Source organism: Lepisosteus oculatus, chromosome 29 (genome assembly GCF_040954835.1).
Source record: "Lepisosteus oculatus isolate fLepOcu1 chromosome 29, fLepOcu1.hap2, whole genome shotgun sequence".
Lineage (NCBI taxonomy): Eukaryota > Metazoa > Chordata > Actinopteri > Semionotiformes > Lepisosteidae > Lepisosteus > Lepisosteus oculatus.
The window spans coordinates 3,851,607-3,868,005 of NC_090724.1; the positions used below are offsets into that span (position 1 = coordinate 3,851,607).

Sequence of the window (16,399 nt, forward strand, 5' to 3'; positions counted from 1 at the left end):
AATGTAGTCGAGCATAATGTAAAACGTCTGCGCATGTGAAATTCAAATAGCACAGCAGCAAAAGCAGAAAAGGCAGCAGGCGTTTTTGTGGGCTGTCGAGGAACAATGACGAACAAGAGCACCTCACACGATTAAGATAAAAATAGAATCCTGCAATTTCAGGTCGATCTGGAGAAAGGAAATAAAAGCTCTCCAGCTTTAACTTTAAAAAGAGAGAAGGAGAAAAGCCTGCATTCCGGGGAATATGGAAGCAACGCTCTTTAACCCTGCCATTAACGTTCCTGAGGCCTTGTCTGGAATGTTTACAACACGTTCCGGCTAATTGCAAACAGGCCGGGGCATATCAGCAAAAACACTGTTTCAGCACTTGAGCAGTACACACTCCAGAATTCACTGCTGGTTTCCTTTTGGCAAAGATCTGGGAAGGGTTTTGTACGAGGGGAGTTTGAAAACACCACTAAATCACCAAACGGCAACATGAATGAGTGGGACTGCAGGGACCACATCTCTGCGCCTACAGGACTGCTGGATGGTCCTTTTTGTTTGGCACTGCGTGGCCAAAGCCACATTGCACACTCTGTTTCCAGTTTACAGTTCATGCAATCTGTTTCAAATTCACCGATCGCTTAGGAACACCATGCTGGTTTTAAGCCATCTCGAGCTAATCGGACATCAGGCTTCCCAGCAAACCTCTGCATCTTCTTCCTTTAGGATAAGCAAAGAAAGGGAAAGCGAGCAGATACCATTGAAGAATCCTTGGAAACGCTGTGATGGATTAGTGCTGGTGACAGTGCTTGTCCCTATGACTTTTCACTTGAGCCCAGCCCTCGCAAGTGGATCGCACCACTGTGCAGCTCCAGCTTGATCAAAGCCTTCCGGATGCAGCAGAAGAGCAGCTCCCACCGGGACCAGCGGCCCAGCTGGGAGAGAGGGCACCCCATGCAACCCCTGCAGCCAGGGACTTCAGAGGCACTATTGTGTGATCCTGGCAGAACATAAAAGAAACCATCAGCCCTGGCAGCTTTCCATGCAATCCTAATGAAAATCAGATATCCTATTGCTATTATTGGAAAGAACAAAAAAAGTCGTTAATAAAGAGCAATCAAACAGCTCGTTCCTCGTTTGTATGGTCATGATCTTACTCCCTTTATTTAATTGTTCTGAGACATCCCCAGCTTAATGAGCGCGGATGAGCCTCAGCTGCTTTTGCATTTTCTCCAGGTGCTGTTAAAAACAGGCCAAAAGGATTTCCCCCTCACCATAAGAAGAAGAGTTTACACAGCCTGTCGATTTTTCCTCTTTCTGCTGGGTCACGTTTTGCTCCATTCGTGCTCAGTTCGTATTCTGACCCATTCTCTGTTGAGGGGTTGAACTGGATTATTTCACACTTAAGTCATTTATTTCTGGCTTGTTTCCAGAAACCTGGGGTTGGCAGACATGCTGTACTACTGTTGCAAAACTTGTGCACGGCCATTCGAGAGAGTGTGACACTAGTTTGTTTCCCCCAGTACAGTTCCTTGCGGCGCACCTTGCAAAGGTTTTTCTAGGAAAACAAGCCAGCACTGATATGTGCTGGAGGGACAGGACTTTCTTCTACGGAACAGGATCAGCAATCTCTGAAAGAATGGTGATCCTGTTGTAGCACACACACAACATAAGTGGCCACTTGAAAACATTACAAAATACAGGGATCTGATATTAATCCCAAAATACCTCCTGCTGCCATTTTATTAATACGAAACAGATGAGCCATTCGAACTGAATAAGTGAACCTTTGCAATTTAAGTTCTCGCTTGGCACACAGAAACACAAGCAAAGGAATCCAAGTAATACTTTTGTCCCTTAATGCAAAAGTCCTCCTTTGAGCTGCAGGTCGTAAGACAACACACAGCCACTTCCTTCTTAGTATCTAATTGGCTTGCAAAGCTCAAGTTGTAGGGAGTCCTTTTCTCCATCCAGGCTAAAACAATATAAGCTGTGCTAGACTGTCTTTTGCTACAGGGACATACAGTATACCACTGTAACAATACAGACACACACAGATTTGGCTCCAGACCCACTTGGGACTTTTGGAAAACATTATCTTTGAATTAAATGGAATATGTATTATGGTTTAACGAACAGGCCCCAGGGACAACATGAAATTCTAGAAAAAAAGCTCATTAGATCTCAAATGCTGCCTATGAAATCTTTCATGTGGGCTCAAAAGCAGTGTAGAAAAGTGCACATGGACTGCACAACAAGGGCAAGAAGTATATGTGGACAGACTCTGATCCAAGATTGTGAACTCACAACATGCTTAATGCAATATAGACAATTGATTTGACATGTTTCCTAACCTATTGTATGGTATCTCCCACTGAAGGCAAGAACTTTTGCTGTTAAAAAGTAATCAATTTAACTTCCTCTCCATAATTTCACATTATAATCATGTGTATGCTGACACATATTTATTTAAAATAAGCTATTAATATTTTTAGTACTAAGCAATGAACCGCATCAATTATTCTCTAGTTCATGCAGCAGCTCCTAAATCATTTTTATTATTACTCTCATTTTTTATTACAGTGGAGCTATTGCCATATGCATTCTATAAAAACAATCCCTGAAAATATAGAGCTGAATGGATTTAATTCCGGAAGATTCCCTGGTAAGGGAATTCATCCATGGGAGAATCTGCTGTCAAAGATGACTGAACTCATTTTATAAGAATATAAAGATTTTCATAGTACTCTACTCAAAATAGCATGTTTCTGGTGTCATTTGGTGATCACAAGTGCAGATCGTTTTGAAATCAGTTTTTTTCATTTCTCACTTTTTTTTCCATTATTCCTTTTTTCTCTTACTGGTTTCGTATCCTGCTGGGTGATCTGTCTGCTAAAGAGTGCCAACGCTGAATGATTTCTGGGAAAGGGGGCTTGTGCAAAGAATCTTCAAAGCCGCCGATGGAGAAACAAGGGAGAGGAAGTCCATGCCTTGCCAACGTCCTCCTCTGTTCTTTGTGCAATTGTCTCTTCAAGGGCTTTCACAATGACACGCCGACCCCCGGCGCCGTGCCAGGGCGGGCAGGTGTGAACCCCAGTCACTAGTGAACCATCCGGGGGTCCCGACCACCGCCTTCAACCTGCATCAGACAGGGCACAACGCTCAGAATCGGACCAAGGCAGATAACCCTGTCAGATTAAAGGTTTCACTTCCGTTTTGAACTGCAGCTTCAATGAACATGCGTATCGCCGCAGGAATTGTGTGGGGGGGAGGCAATGCAGAAGCCGTTCAGTCCAGAGACGTAAGGATAGAAGCATCCTTAACAACAAACACACCTTCCAAAACATCTCCGTGTGGTTGGGCGGGGCAGGACTGCTCGCAACAGCAGTGTGGCGCAGGAAATTAATTTTAAAACAAAGTGAAAATGACAGAAGAGCGTGCTTCTCGCAGGACATTGCTTAGTATCTGTGACCCTAGTTTGAATCTCAGACTGCCTTGTCAGCTGACATGAAACTGGGCCAGTGATACACATTGCCCAATCTAGGTTAAGGATGCCACCGGTATAAATAAGCAAATGAACTCAACTGTTCTTTCAGAAAACACACTTCCTTTTTTTCTTGACAAAAATATTTGGTAAGCTGCACAAACAACTAGCTTGTCATGGAAATTTGTGTTTCTGGAGGGGGAGGGGGAGTTATTGTCTATTTCAAGTTGCAGCTCCTATATTATTTTTATTACTCCTCTCATTGTTTATCGCAGTGGAGCTATTGCCCCCACCCAGCATCCTTGTAAGGCCCTGAGGTTCTGCCAGCTGTTATCGGCTACGTCCATGAGTCATTCCTTTGAGGAATGATAACAAAACAGTACGAGAACGGTTTAAAAATGTTTTTAAGGACCGTGACAATGACCACTGGTCACCTACAAAACAAATCCGTTTTCCAAAAGAGACAAATGACCACTCCAACCACAAAAACGCTAGTTCGCTTTTTTTCCTGTTTATTAAAAAAAGACCTCCAACCCTTCGCCAACATTTACAAAACAAGATTTTCAGTACTCCTGTTCACACATGAAGGTGAAAAAAACAAGAACGTGCCAAAAAAAAAAGATCAAAATGAAACTCCATTTCTTGGAATTGTAAGGGAGTACATTTAAGCAAAAGATTTCAAGCTGGTTCAACAGACCAGTGAAGACAAAAGGGTGGAGGGATATCTGAACAAATGTATCCTTTATACAGAAAAGCAGTGAGCTGCTCTCACTCACTCACACACAACGGCACAGCTCGCCACACCCTTGGCCCTGCTGGCTTTTATTATGCGAGTATCCTCTCGGTGAACACAGCTGAGTGCACAGAATGTATGAGTCATGTACCAACCCTTGGGAGTCAACTTAACTTTTTTTAAGCAAAAAAAAGATTGTTTATACTTCTCCTGAGTAAAGAAGTACACACAGTTTAGGGATTCCTTCCTGAAAACATTGTCCACCCAGCCCTTGGGCACTTTCCATCCAGACAGGCAGGTAAAAACCAAGCCTGATCTGCTGCTGGGAGACTTCAGGTCCAAGCTAGCACACCAGATTCCACGCATGGTGATCTGGCTCACGTGACAAAGCCTGTCAGAGCTCTGCAGGAGCTACCAGCGATAACCCAGTAAAATAATGTTTTTCCTCTTCCTCCCCGAAAAATGTTACATCCGAATGTGGATGTTCGAACAGGACAGGCTGATTAGCCAGGCATTAACCTGTCTGGATCAGAGAGGCCCTTTTTGTTGAAGGTATGTAACGAAAACGCAGCTTCGCATGGGTGAAGCCTTTTTGAAAAGAGCAAACACAAGGAGAATTCAGCAATCAAATCTGGTCAGTCAAAACCTAGCAGAAAGCATACAGAATTTTTTTAATCATCTCAATTTTGCCCTTGGAGAAGAGTCAGAATTAGAACATGAATGGTGGTATATTTCTTACCGGCATCCGAGTGCTTTATCAGAAATTTTGAATTCAAAGCCAAGAAGATGTAATCTTGTATTACAAAAGGTCTCGGACATATACACTGTGGATTGTTTTGCAGCTGATTAAGGATGAGACAGGGTTAAGCCTTCAATCTGTGGAGTGCACTTAACAACACTGTGTTGCGAAATCACACTCCCATGATTCACTAAAAAAAAAAACAGGCTTTCAAGAGAACATTTCAAACATGCATTCAGAACCTGGAATTTGATACTATAAAAAGAGTAAGAAGCAAGCCAGAACAACTTTTGATACTTGAGGACAACATTCGAGAAACAAAGTGACTTTTCCTAGACACATGCTCTATATGCCAAATGATGGGGGCAAATTTTCTCAACTCCAATACAGTGTTGAAAACAAAAGGTAGAGCAATAGAGTATCCATTACCTTGCAAGGTCTTTGGGGTAATGAGCAGTTGAATGGATGATCTTTTAAGAGTTTTACTTCTGTGGAGTGATTTTAATAAAAATCCATTTTACTCCATTAACAAAACAAGCTATCCATAGCTACCTTTTCCCTCTGCTGTCTTTTTTCAAATAAAATATCCATTAAATAAGTATGCACATCCCAACAAAATCAGAAAAAAGCATTTATCCTTAACAGCCCAGATAAGAAAATGGCCAAAGCATACTACTTCTTCCTTCAAATAAGATTGCATTTCTCACATTTTCTGAAGTTCCACTTTTAACAATTGAAACCCTCCTTTAAGCCTGCAATTCTACGGTTAGAACCACTCCTTTGCTAAGTTATGTCAAATTAACCAAAGCCCTCAAAGCAAGATCATCGTATATCTTATATCGCCATCCACACCTGTGAACTTTTTTTGTGGTGTTTAACGATATCAAAACCTAATTCTTCTGCCGAAAAATGTTGGACAGGTGCCACAATTATAAGACTGGCATTTCCAAAAAAAGTAGACTTCATATCCTTGCTTCGAGGACTTTCGCTATTACAATACTACATTATTAGTAATAACAATGAACAAAAAAAATCAGAAGCTATATTTTCTTAAATTGCACAGCAGTCTAAGCGACACCAGGTTCTGCTTTTCAGTTTAGATGACGGCATTTGCACCTAGTCTAGACTTGTGTGCCAGAGATCATACTGGATCATGTAAAGAATGACTGCTCCATTTTTAATCACTCAGGAACTCTCTCTTGGTGTCATCATAGACTGCGATTCCCCAGGAAGCAGAGCCATCATTTTCATTATTACAGCTCAAAGTCATCTCTACAACAAATGAATAAGTCATTCACAAAACCACTGAATAACTACTTCACAAAGAAACAAGGACTATGGATGGGATTACAAGTAACCAAAAAAGCTGTCAGAGAGCAACCAAAAAGTGGAAGAAAAGACAAAATCTCCCTTCAACAAAAATAATGCCAGTCAGAGCCTAAGGGATAAAACAGCAAAAGTAATTTTTAAATGTCGAATCTTTGATGCTTTTATTGACACGCGCTGCTTGAGATCGGAGTCGCTCCTCATATGCGGGCAAAAACCAACGCAAGGCTCGGAGTGGCTCATACAGCTGTGCATCGACAACGGCCCAGCCTTCGCGGCTTCTGAATCGGCCTGCAGCTCAGGGGCCCATGCAGTCCGCGAAGGCAGACTCCCGTCATCTCCAAGTCCCTCCTCAGTGCTGGTTCTTCCCTCCTGGTGGTTTGCCTGGCTTCTTCTCCTGCTGTCCTCGCCCAGCTCCAGGAATGCCTCGCCCTCGGCCCCCGAACACACCTGTCAGGACACACGGCACCAGCTCACCTGCTTGTACGCACACCCCCCCGCAATAGACACCTCTTCGTCTCTTTACCCCATTATTATCTACAGCAGAGTAAGTATCTTACCTGCATGCACTCTAAAACTGCTCCGAGGACAAGCCGCGGAATCCGTAATGACAAAAATTAAAGGATACAGACCGAGGTCACTAGGAGCACCCACACACAGCGTGTGAAGCATGCAAATTCTGTACAATGAGCACAAACGGATGACAGAACATCTGTGCTCCTTGATCTTCACTTGTTTTTACCCAGAGTAAAAATGGATACAGGGAAGGCTTGCTTTCCCTTATCAAGTTTGCTTTCCCTAGTTAAGCAGGGTCTTATCTACTTGTGTAATACACTAAAATAGCAGCTTGTCTGTCCTATGCCCTGTTCCATCATGCTATTATCTGCAGTGTTTCTAAGAGCTGAGGGTTTTTATCTTTAGCACTACTAATACTATATCGGGCAATTTCACATTTTTACTAAAGAGACATTGTGCAGGATGGATACATATGGCTGACTGAAGGGACAAAGGAATTCTTTACAGCGATAACTTGGTAACGGGATGATATGTCTAACACATTTAGTCATGTGTCAATCTGTGCTGTCAGGATAGCAATTCCAAAAACAGTACCAGTACAAATATTAAAACAGGCAGTCTGAGAATGACATTTCTCATCTGAAGCAGAATTAAGATGACAACTGCAGCACTCTATTTCAAACAATTTTTTCTGTTCGCTAGGGGTGCTCCAGTGAGTAATCAGCCAACCTGTGGAAACCATATTGCAGCAGGTCCCCTTTAACCTGGTAGCTTGGCATGGAGCACCTACACACATCAACCCTGTTATATGGTCCCTGCACCCTGTATCCTGTAACCGGAATTAACCTGTGAACTGTGAAACCGGAGTTGAGGCTGGCCCAGCCCTGGTGTTAACCCCAATGTGGCCTGTACCTGGTCTTGCCTCACTGAGTGGCCCTGGGAACAAACCCTTCAGGGATGGGAGAGCAGCGCGGTGATTCTCATTTGTGACTAACCCCTCATGGTAAGGCCATCCACGCCTTTTCCTCTTTAGCCTACAGGACAGCACTGCTGCTCCCTTCAGACCTATGGGCAAATATAACCTGTTCCCTCGCCTAACTTAAAACCCTAAAACTAGCCTGCCTTACAGAGAAAACTAATTGGATACTGCCACAGATCTTGCTCTTTTACCTATTTCCTCTCTGACTGGTCTCTGAGGTACACAAGCACAGCGCAAGTCAGCGCAGGCAGCTCTGGGAAACGGCTTCTGTTACAAGCAGATACCGTTAACTTGTTGTCCTAAGCCTGTCATAATCGTCAAAAACACCATATTGTGAGCAAATCCTCCAAGCCACGGCTGTCCAAATGTTTAAGCTTTTGGCTTATTCTTCTAAATTACAGAGCGTTCAAATATGGAAATAAAACAAAATTAAAGAATAACTTTATACATCTACTACAGTTAAACCAACAAAACTGTAAGTAGGTCAAAATGAAATACAACATAAAAATAAGAGTTCTGAGCCATGAATAGTACACTATGGTTTCAGAAACTTACATTAATCTTAGGTTAAAATGTAAAAATATCACAAACTTGTATTAATCTGTTTTTTTTTCACCGCTAACAGTTTCATCTCCTTACTAGGAAACCACTGAGGCTGTAAATGTTATAATTCTCTTTCAATGTTTTACAAAACCAACTTTCAGTCTGAGTCACTCCTGACTTGATCGTGCTATTACAAATTTCCATTAACCAATTTCACCTTTTGTCTGCTTGATTTCAACCGTTCTCTTCTTTCTAAATAAAATGTCATGCAGGCAGTGATTTGCATGGAAAGAAGATAATTCTCCAGGGTGTAACAGCCACTCGAACATAAGGTATAAGAACTGATGTAAAAATGTTGCCATGCGAAAGTATTGGCAATATGCTGAACTTATATGATATATGACCAATAACACATTTCTAAGGTAAAATCAAGTAATATTCCTGATTTTATTCAAAGTTTCTGGCTTTTTTCAAATCGTTCTGTAATTGGAAGATGTAGGCATGAAAGAAGCAGTACTCATGCTTGTGGTATACTAAAAAGAGAACAATCGTTCCATTTTGACCTTTTACCTTCTGCATCGCTGTAAAGAGATGCCTTCCAATACTTGTTCTTTTCTTTGGCTGTTACGAACGGAAAGGCTCTAGGCTCAAGACCTTAGCTTGGGCAGAGTCAGACGTAAAGCATTTGTCAGAATTAAAAAGTGCACAGTGATGAAGGATTCCTGCCTTCTGCGGGGATGACGGTGGTGCCCTCGCCTGTGACTCATGCTGGAGTGGATATATAATCCCTATGCCCTTTTCTTCCAGCATGATTTACGGGACGGGCCCGATGCCCTGGTCATTCAAGCAGGGGTGGGAGCCTGCCAGAGCCTCCCGCTTGATCCAGAGTGGCACGTACCTCTGCCGGCCCCTCCTCCTCGGCCCTTCTGCTGCTGCTTGTTCTGCTGCATGCCCCCGCGCCCACGGCCCTTGGACATCACCTCCTCCTTCACCATGTCGATGATCTCGTCGGGGATGCGCAGGTACTTGATGGTGCTCCCTCGGATATAGCACTCCGGCATCCTCCAGAACTTGTCTCCATCCTGTCGGGGCGGGGGGACAGGAAAGGTGAACAGGTGAACACAAGAGACAAGGAGGCCTCTATCCACAGGTGTGCGCTACGAGAACTGAGAGCGTTTCTCTCCCAGGTTCTCAAAAACTCCATAGACGCAGGGTGATTGCATTCTGAAAGATTTAAGAAAATAATTTTCACGATATGACTGTGCAATTAATTTGTTTTTTCCCCATGGTTTTTGATCCAATTTGCGATCTTTCCGACTCAAAACATTGTTTTTTGTATTTACAGCAGAACCATATATTGGCAATGGAGTCTTCGTTAGGTTCGAAAAACAACTTCTTGTCTTTATCACACCGCTGCAGTTTCACCCAGGGCAATAACTCTCTTAAGCTATATTCTTAAGCTCACTTAAGACACTGATCTCCATCAGGCTTATAAGTCTACTTTGATTTCAGTGAAAACTCTTCCATCTCTTTTCATCAGACCAGAGGAGACCTGAATAACAGTATCAGGATTTTAAAGGGCTTTCCTGAAAAGCTAGTATTTCCTTTTCTAAACATACAGAGCCACCTAGTGGTCAGTACCTTAACTGTACAAATTCAGCTTCTGCAGCACCTATACATCACCACCTGTCACACACTTCGAAAGATTTAACGACATCTCTTTCAAGTCCCGCTACACAGCAATGAGAAAGGTCCTACCCTAGATGTACAGATGACTTCTCTCAGGTTGATGTTCATCCAGTTGTCACAGCTCACTAGGTGACCGTTGTATGTCTCCCCATTCTTCAGCTCCACCAGCTTTGAAACAAGAATAAAAGGGTCAGGATGGGCTCTGAACAGTTAGAAAATACAAGAGCAATACAAAAGAAAAGATCTCATTCAAAAAACAAACGCATAGCACAGCGGACGACAAAGTACAACACATTTTCAAACATTTTTATTATAAAAATGTTGGAATACAAATTATATCCAGTGTGAGAGAGTTTATAATTACTTTTTGATTTACACAGATCTATTGCACAAAAGCACTCGGGGTAAAGTACCTTACTCAAGGGTCTGGCAGCTTTATCACCACTTAGGTTCTGAACACACAACCCTCTAACTCCTTGTCAGGAGTCCAGAGCATTGACCACTACCCCACACTACAGGCCTGGGGATACAGGACCCTTCTCTAAAGCAACAGGCTCATTTGTCTCAATATGACCATGAGAGCTATTTCTTACACTGTTTAAAGCATTTTCTGTCTGTTCAACACATGTAACCATATGATCTCTTGATACTTTTCACCATGATGTTTTTTCATGGTGAAATCATTCAATAGGAAATCATTAAATACAGGAGTAAAACATAGGAAATCAAAAGCTACAGGTGCTGGCAGAAAACTTGAGCGGATAAAACAGTTCTGAGTAAAAGACATTTCATGTCCTTTTTCATTAGGGTGCCCCTGTAATTTTATTAGTGCATTATTTTATGCGCACTTACTTACCATAGGGTGATTCTGAGCAGTCTTCAACAATGACAGTGGCAGCTGGAAAAGCAACAATGGTTTAGGAAAACTTTGTGATATGGATACCAAAAAAATATATTTTTAAGAGCAGAATTAACAAATTCCACTTTCTATGAAATACAGTAGTAATACAAAAGAAAAGACGTGACTCAGAACCCTAAAAGTCTGTTTTTTCAATACACTCGGCCAGCAGCCATATCACTCTGCAACTCCCAGCTGGCAGCCCACTGACGCTCAGCAGGAGTGAGCCTGGCCAGTATCTGGAATGGAGACCTCCTGGGAAAAACTAAGGGTGCTGCTAGAAGAGGTGTTAGTGGGGCCAGAAGGGGGTGCTCACCCTGTGATCCATCTGGGTCTTAATACCCAAGTATAGTGACGGGCACACTATACTGTAAGCAGGCACTGTACTTCTGATGAGACGTAAAACCGAGGTCCTGACTCTCTGTGGTCATTAAAAATCCCAGGGCATTCCGGTTAAAGAGTAGGGTTGTAACCAAATTTCCCATTGGCCCTTACCAATCACGGCCTCCTAATAATCCCCATCTATGAATTGGCTTCATTATTCTGCTCTCCTCCCCACTAATAGTGTTCCAGCGCACTATGGCTGCCGTCGCATCATCCAGGTGGATGCTGCACAGGGAGCCTACATAGTGGAGGGGATCCCCATTACCTGTAAAGCGCTTTGAGTGGAGTGTCCAGAAAAGCGCTATACAAGTGTAAGCAATTATTACTTACAGCAGAAACCTGGTTATCCTTAGAGGACTCCCATCATAAGGCCCAGCCCTGCTCAGTAATAACACTTAGGCTCTTGTACACATTACAGGTGCTGACCACCCCCTTGAAACCTAGATGACATGGAGCTGCCCTCATATCACTTGTGCTAATAACTAACAGGGCCAGAACACAGTGGAAATGCAGTTAGTTATATGCTAACACTGCAAAATGCAGCATCTGGCTTAGCAAAATTAAAGCCAGCTATCCTCAGGTCTAGACCAAGAGTAAGTCTCTTGATATTGTAAATAATTATTTATGCAGAAACCACAAGCTATAACGAAATGTGAATCATATATCCGTTTTTTTAACAGCACTAAAGAGTGATTTAAAGAGATTTTTAAGAGATTTGACTTTCAACGCACTGGTAACAGAATATACGTTTTGACTAATGGTTAACTTGTCTATCCAGAGATTTAACTGTAATTGAAAATCGGTTACATCATGTACTTGGACACGAGATGTTAGAGACATTCAGAGGACCAGTACGAATCTGCTCGTCACACGGGGAAAATGTAAACGCAAACGAGAGACTCAAGAAGAGCTGCAGGCCGTGTAACACACGTGTATAGGTAACATCGCAGGACTCGCATTTCATGTTAAATTGCTGTTGCGGCACGTTGTTTGAGATTTATGTTAACGAATGACAGACATTTAGTTACCTCTGAGCACGAAACTTACGATGAAAACTACCATTTCTGCGACTATGGAATTAACTAAGCGTTTTCCTCTGCAGATAATGTAAAGTTAAGCAATGTACTTGTTAATGCGGGTATACGAGTTAAACCTCTAAGTATCGCATCTACTCGCTGTGAAGGGCGATGTAAACACACGTTTCCGCATTTTAATAATTATCTCCTCCCTTTCCCGTAAAAGTGCCTATAAAAATACCTATAAGTACCTATAAACCCCCAAACCTCGTACACAAAACGCAAAACTCACCATTCTCTTTCTGCTTCCTTTTATAATTTTTGCTTCACTGTGTTAACCCAGCCTGTTAATCATACAACCATGAGGGATAACTGTACTCTCCAATCATACCTCAAAAACGCGAGTGAAGAGTAAAATAAGCCAATCAAAAGGAAGCGAAGGAGGGTTCTTCGTTGGAATGCTATAGTTAGTTTGAGATAACAATTTGCCGCCAATTGATTTGTACAGTTTGCCGTAAAGTATGCTTCTGTCGTAAAAACATGCTCGCATCCTCCTTCTGTTCTGCAGAGTGAACACGCGGAAGAGTATATTACAAAGCTAGCAAAGGAACTTTAGAAAAATATATATTTCAGTGTGAAAAAGAAAGAATATGTAATATATATATATGATGATGGAAGCGATTACCTTTTCTAAAATAATGTATTAAGTGTGTTTTTGACAGACGTAATAGATCTGAAGATGTCCCTACGAAAAATCACATTTGGAGACATCCAGACCCCCATGTGAACATGTGATTTAGGATGTGATATCACACGTAGTCCTCGATATTTAACTAGGCCCTCTGCCAATTCAGTTAAAAGGTCCCCACCAAAACTTCGAGCTCAACAGCTCACATCCCTCGGTTAGCATGACAGCATTAAATTGTTCAGATTTTATTAGTAACGAGTTTAATTAGATTTATCGAAATAATTTAAAGGTGTTTAATAAGGGAACATTAATCATGATTCAGCGAGGCATACAAATCTTCTGCTTTGGAACAACTATGTCCACATATTTTTCTCTTTGTACCTTTGATCTGCTATTAATATTCAATAGTTTTCTATTATTCGTGTTTCCGAACCTATCATCAGAATGCTTATTGTTCTGGTGATAGGCGCATCCTATACAGGACAGGACTACTGATATAGCAATTCCTAATCATTTCATTTCAGCTTGTTTAGAATAAACATTGTCAAATGCACAGCTGTGTAGAGTTGAGGAATGAATTCAGTTATTCTTTAAATTAGGACACAGACCTAAAGCATTTAAATATTTCGTGGCGTTTTTTAAGCGACAGATCGCGCAAATGGCGGCTTCAGTTTTTTCAAGAGCAGCAGACCTGAAATTAAAAATAGGTTCTGTGCCGACGAAATGACAATGAAAAGCAAATTTCGTGAGATTTTTGTTGATAAGGTGAGCCTGATTAATGTCATTGCTGGCCGACATTATCACGCTTTCAGGAGTCAAGTATGGGTTAATGCAGTCTTGTAGGGTGGGCTGCAGGTTACACTCCTAATCTCAAAAGGAGATTTCAGGTTACTAGTGTCAAAGGTTGTATTTAATGTGTTTGCTAGGGATTGGGGTAATTAAAAAAAAAAATACCACGTGAATGAAAGCTTAAGTTATCTTTAAAGAAGACGGAGGAACCCGAAAGAAAACGCACAAAGACTCCATTCATCCTTAGTCCTTATGTGTTGCATGTTTGTGCAGGATGAGAAAAAATCTTTTTCTCCCCGAGATAACGGCGCGTGTGCATGTCGGAGGGCAGTACAGATGACCAGGCTATACTGAATGGGATACGAGTGGTGTCCGTCCACCCCGCCTCATTTTAATTTACACGAAGGTAAGTGTACACATTCCTCACCCTTCGTTACCATCAAAACGGGGGGGAGATCTGTCACAAGTTATATTTAATAGCCAGTGACCATTTTGCAATAGTAGTCGCATTCCCTATATCGTGATTTGTTGCAGTGGCTAGTTGACTATATGGGAGCAGTTCCATCTGGGAGTCTTGTTACCTAAATATCTTTCACATACCTCTACCACATTAGAATATAAATAATACCTTGCACACTGGCTGAGAGACAGAGAGTATTTGGTTGTAGAGAGAGATTTTTGAAGGAAGGATTGATGTTCGATTGGAGTGGATAACCTTTGCCAATATATACAAAAACCTACAGTCATTACCCCCCCTCCATGTTCTGAAACCCTATTTGCCAGCACGCGGTAAGAAAGCATATCTGTGGTTCATTTGTTCTGTTCTGTATATTCTCAAACTCTCCTGTGGCTTGCTGGAAAGGTCACTGTCTATCAGTGCTGTGGCTGCTCCAAGCACCCCAGTAATCAATATTCTGTCCTGAACAAGCTTCTGCACGTTGATCACAGAGTTGGTAATGTTTATCAGTGTTTATTCCACTCCTTATGTCTTATTCCGGTGACTGTTCCATGACCCCATGTGCATATCGTGGCCTTCCTGAAGTTGAGAAATAAACGCCCTTTGAAGAGTTGTATGAATAACTCAAAGATGTCTTCTAAATTTTTAAGACCATTAAAATGCCACTCCTTTGATTAATGAAACGTCAGACTGGTGGATATGTGAGATGTCGGCGAGTTTGCTACTGAGCCTTATTTTAGAGAGCACCCTTTCCATTATCGTAAATACCATAAAAGGTTAATACTGTACCTAAAGCATCCATTTAGGTTATTATTTGTACAAGTAATGTTGCTATTGTAATCAATTTGGTTTTATTGTACAAATGCTAAAAATAGCTTTTTTTTTTTTTAATTGTAAGCACAAAATTATCTCGTTGAAGAAGTGGTTTCCAACCCTGGTGATAAGGGAACCCCGTTTGTTCTGGCTTTTATTCAAGTCGAATATCTTTCAATCCTCTAAATGAGGCAGGTTTTAAAATCATTTTTCAGCCCTTAAAATGTTGGATGGGATTTCTAACTAAGATCACCTTGGGCCAATTGCTGCAAGTCAGAACTCCCACGACTCGTGTGTGTTAGCTGAAATGTAACCAGCTTGACCCCTGCAGGAGACGGACAGAAATTCTCACTGTGGTTGTGTCTGATATAGTGTTCAACACAAACCTTACTTACATAAAACTTGTTCCAAACTGTTTTAACAGAAATACATTAGCCATTTCCTAATGATCTAGTTGAGGACAAACGGCATAAAGTTGCAAACAAATCTATTGCTGGAACAATACGCTTCAAGAAGGGTTTGTTCAAAACAAGGACTGCACACAAAAACAGGTAAAGAAAGGACTGAGCAAACGGGTCAATTAAAGGCATCAACTTGCATCAGTGATGAAACGGCTCAGCTGGAATGAAAACCAGCAGACACAGGAGTAGCTCAGGACCAGGGTTAGCAACAACTGCATTAAAGTATGAACTTTCATCCTCCATCACTCCCTCTTCCAACCTCCTTGTCCAATTCAGAGTGGCAGGGGAGCCCCAGTTTCTTCTGGCAAGCGATGGGGCACAAAGAGACCAGCAGACACCCACACCTGGGCCACTTTCCCTGAAGCCAATTAACCTGCCAGTATGTGTCTGGACGGAGAGAAAACAGGAGTACCTGGAGGTAATCCATGCAAACATGGGGATTATATTCTATCCATATTCAGTGATTAAAAATATTGCTTTTTTTTTTAATAGGAAGACGGTAGCTCCCTACAGTATAGCTGTGGTCCAGACCCAAGTTCATTAATTAAATCATTACTAAACCTGAATCATTTACTTTCTAAATACCACCCAGTGACCTGGGGCTTCTTGGGAAAACATGAGCAATCGACACCAGAGCATGTGAGATCTCGATTATAAAAAATATTGGTTTTTTTTTTTGCCCGCTTTATTACACTTTGTGGGGGGGTCCTCCTTTAGGACAAATTAGGAATCGGCAAGTGATTTAAGCCAAAACCTTTAGAGCTAATATTGTAATGCATGAACCTGACATTTAGATGTGATTCACTGTCTCCTACCCATCCAGGGCCAGTTTGTGTGATCACTGGAATGGGAGATGAGAATGATTTGTGTTCTCATTAATAAAAACATACAAAAAAAAG

At 41.8% G+C, this 16,399-nt stretch overlaps 1 protein-coding gene and 1 long non-coding RNA gene across 2 annotated transcripts; one reads left to right on the forward strand and one right to left on the reverse strand.

Moving 5' to 3' along the window:
* Positions 1-3,960: 3,960 nt before the first annotated feature.
* lsm4 (LSM4 homolog, U6 small nuclear RNA and mRNA degradation associated) lies at positions 3,961-12,683 on the reverse strand. Its single transcript, XM_015365578.2, has 5 exons — positions 12,585-12,683; positions 10,851-10,892; positions 10,064-10,162; positions 9,204-9,387; positions 3,961-6,717 (listed from the first exon to the last, which is right to left on the reverse strand). Exons 1-5 carry the CDS (start codon positions 12,585-12,587, stop codon positions 6,620-6,622), a joined length of 426 nt encoding a protein of 141 aa, XP_015221064.1. The 5' UTR covers positions 12,588-12,683; the 3' UTR covers positions 3,961-6,619.
* Positions 12,684-13,152: 469 nt separating this feature from the next.
* On the forward strand, positions 13,153-16,027 carry LOC138225585 (uncharacterized). The gene is made up of 3 exons (XR_011184042.1): positions 13,153-13,745; positions 14,043-14,175; positions 15,777-16,027. It is a non-coding gene; the product is annotated as an uncharacterized lncRNA (long non-coding RNA).
* The last annotated feature ends 372 nt before the right edge of the window (positions 16,028-16,399 follow it).

What these genes read in the sequence shown, in the direction of transcription:
- lsm4 (XM_015365578.2), bottom strand. An exon ending in CTGCTCAGAATCACCCTATG is followed by an intron (nt 10,163 to 10,850) that starts GTAAGTAAGTGC and finishes CTTGTTTCAAAG; the next exon opens with CTGGTGGAGCTGAAGAATGG. An exon ending in AAGTCATCTGTACATCTAGG is followed by an intron (nt 9,388 to 10,063) that starts GTAGGACCTTTC and finishes CCGCCCCGACAG; the next exon opens with GATGGAGACAAGTTCTGGAG.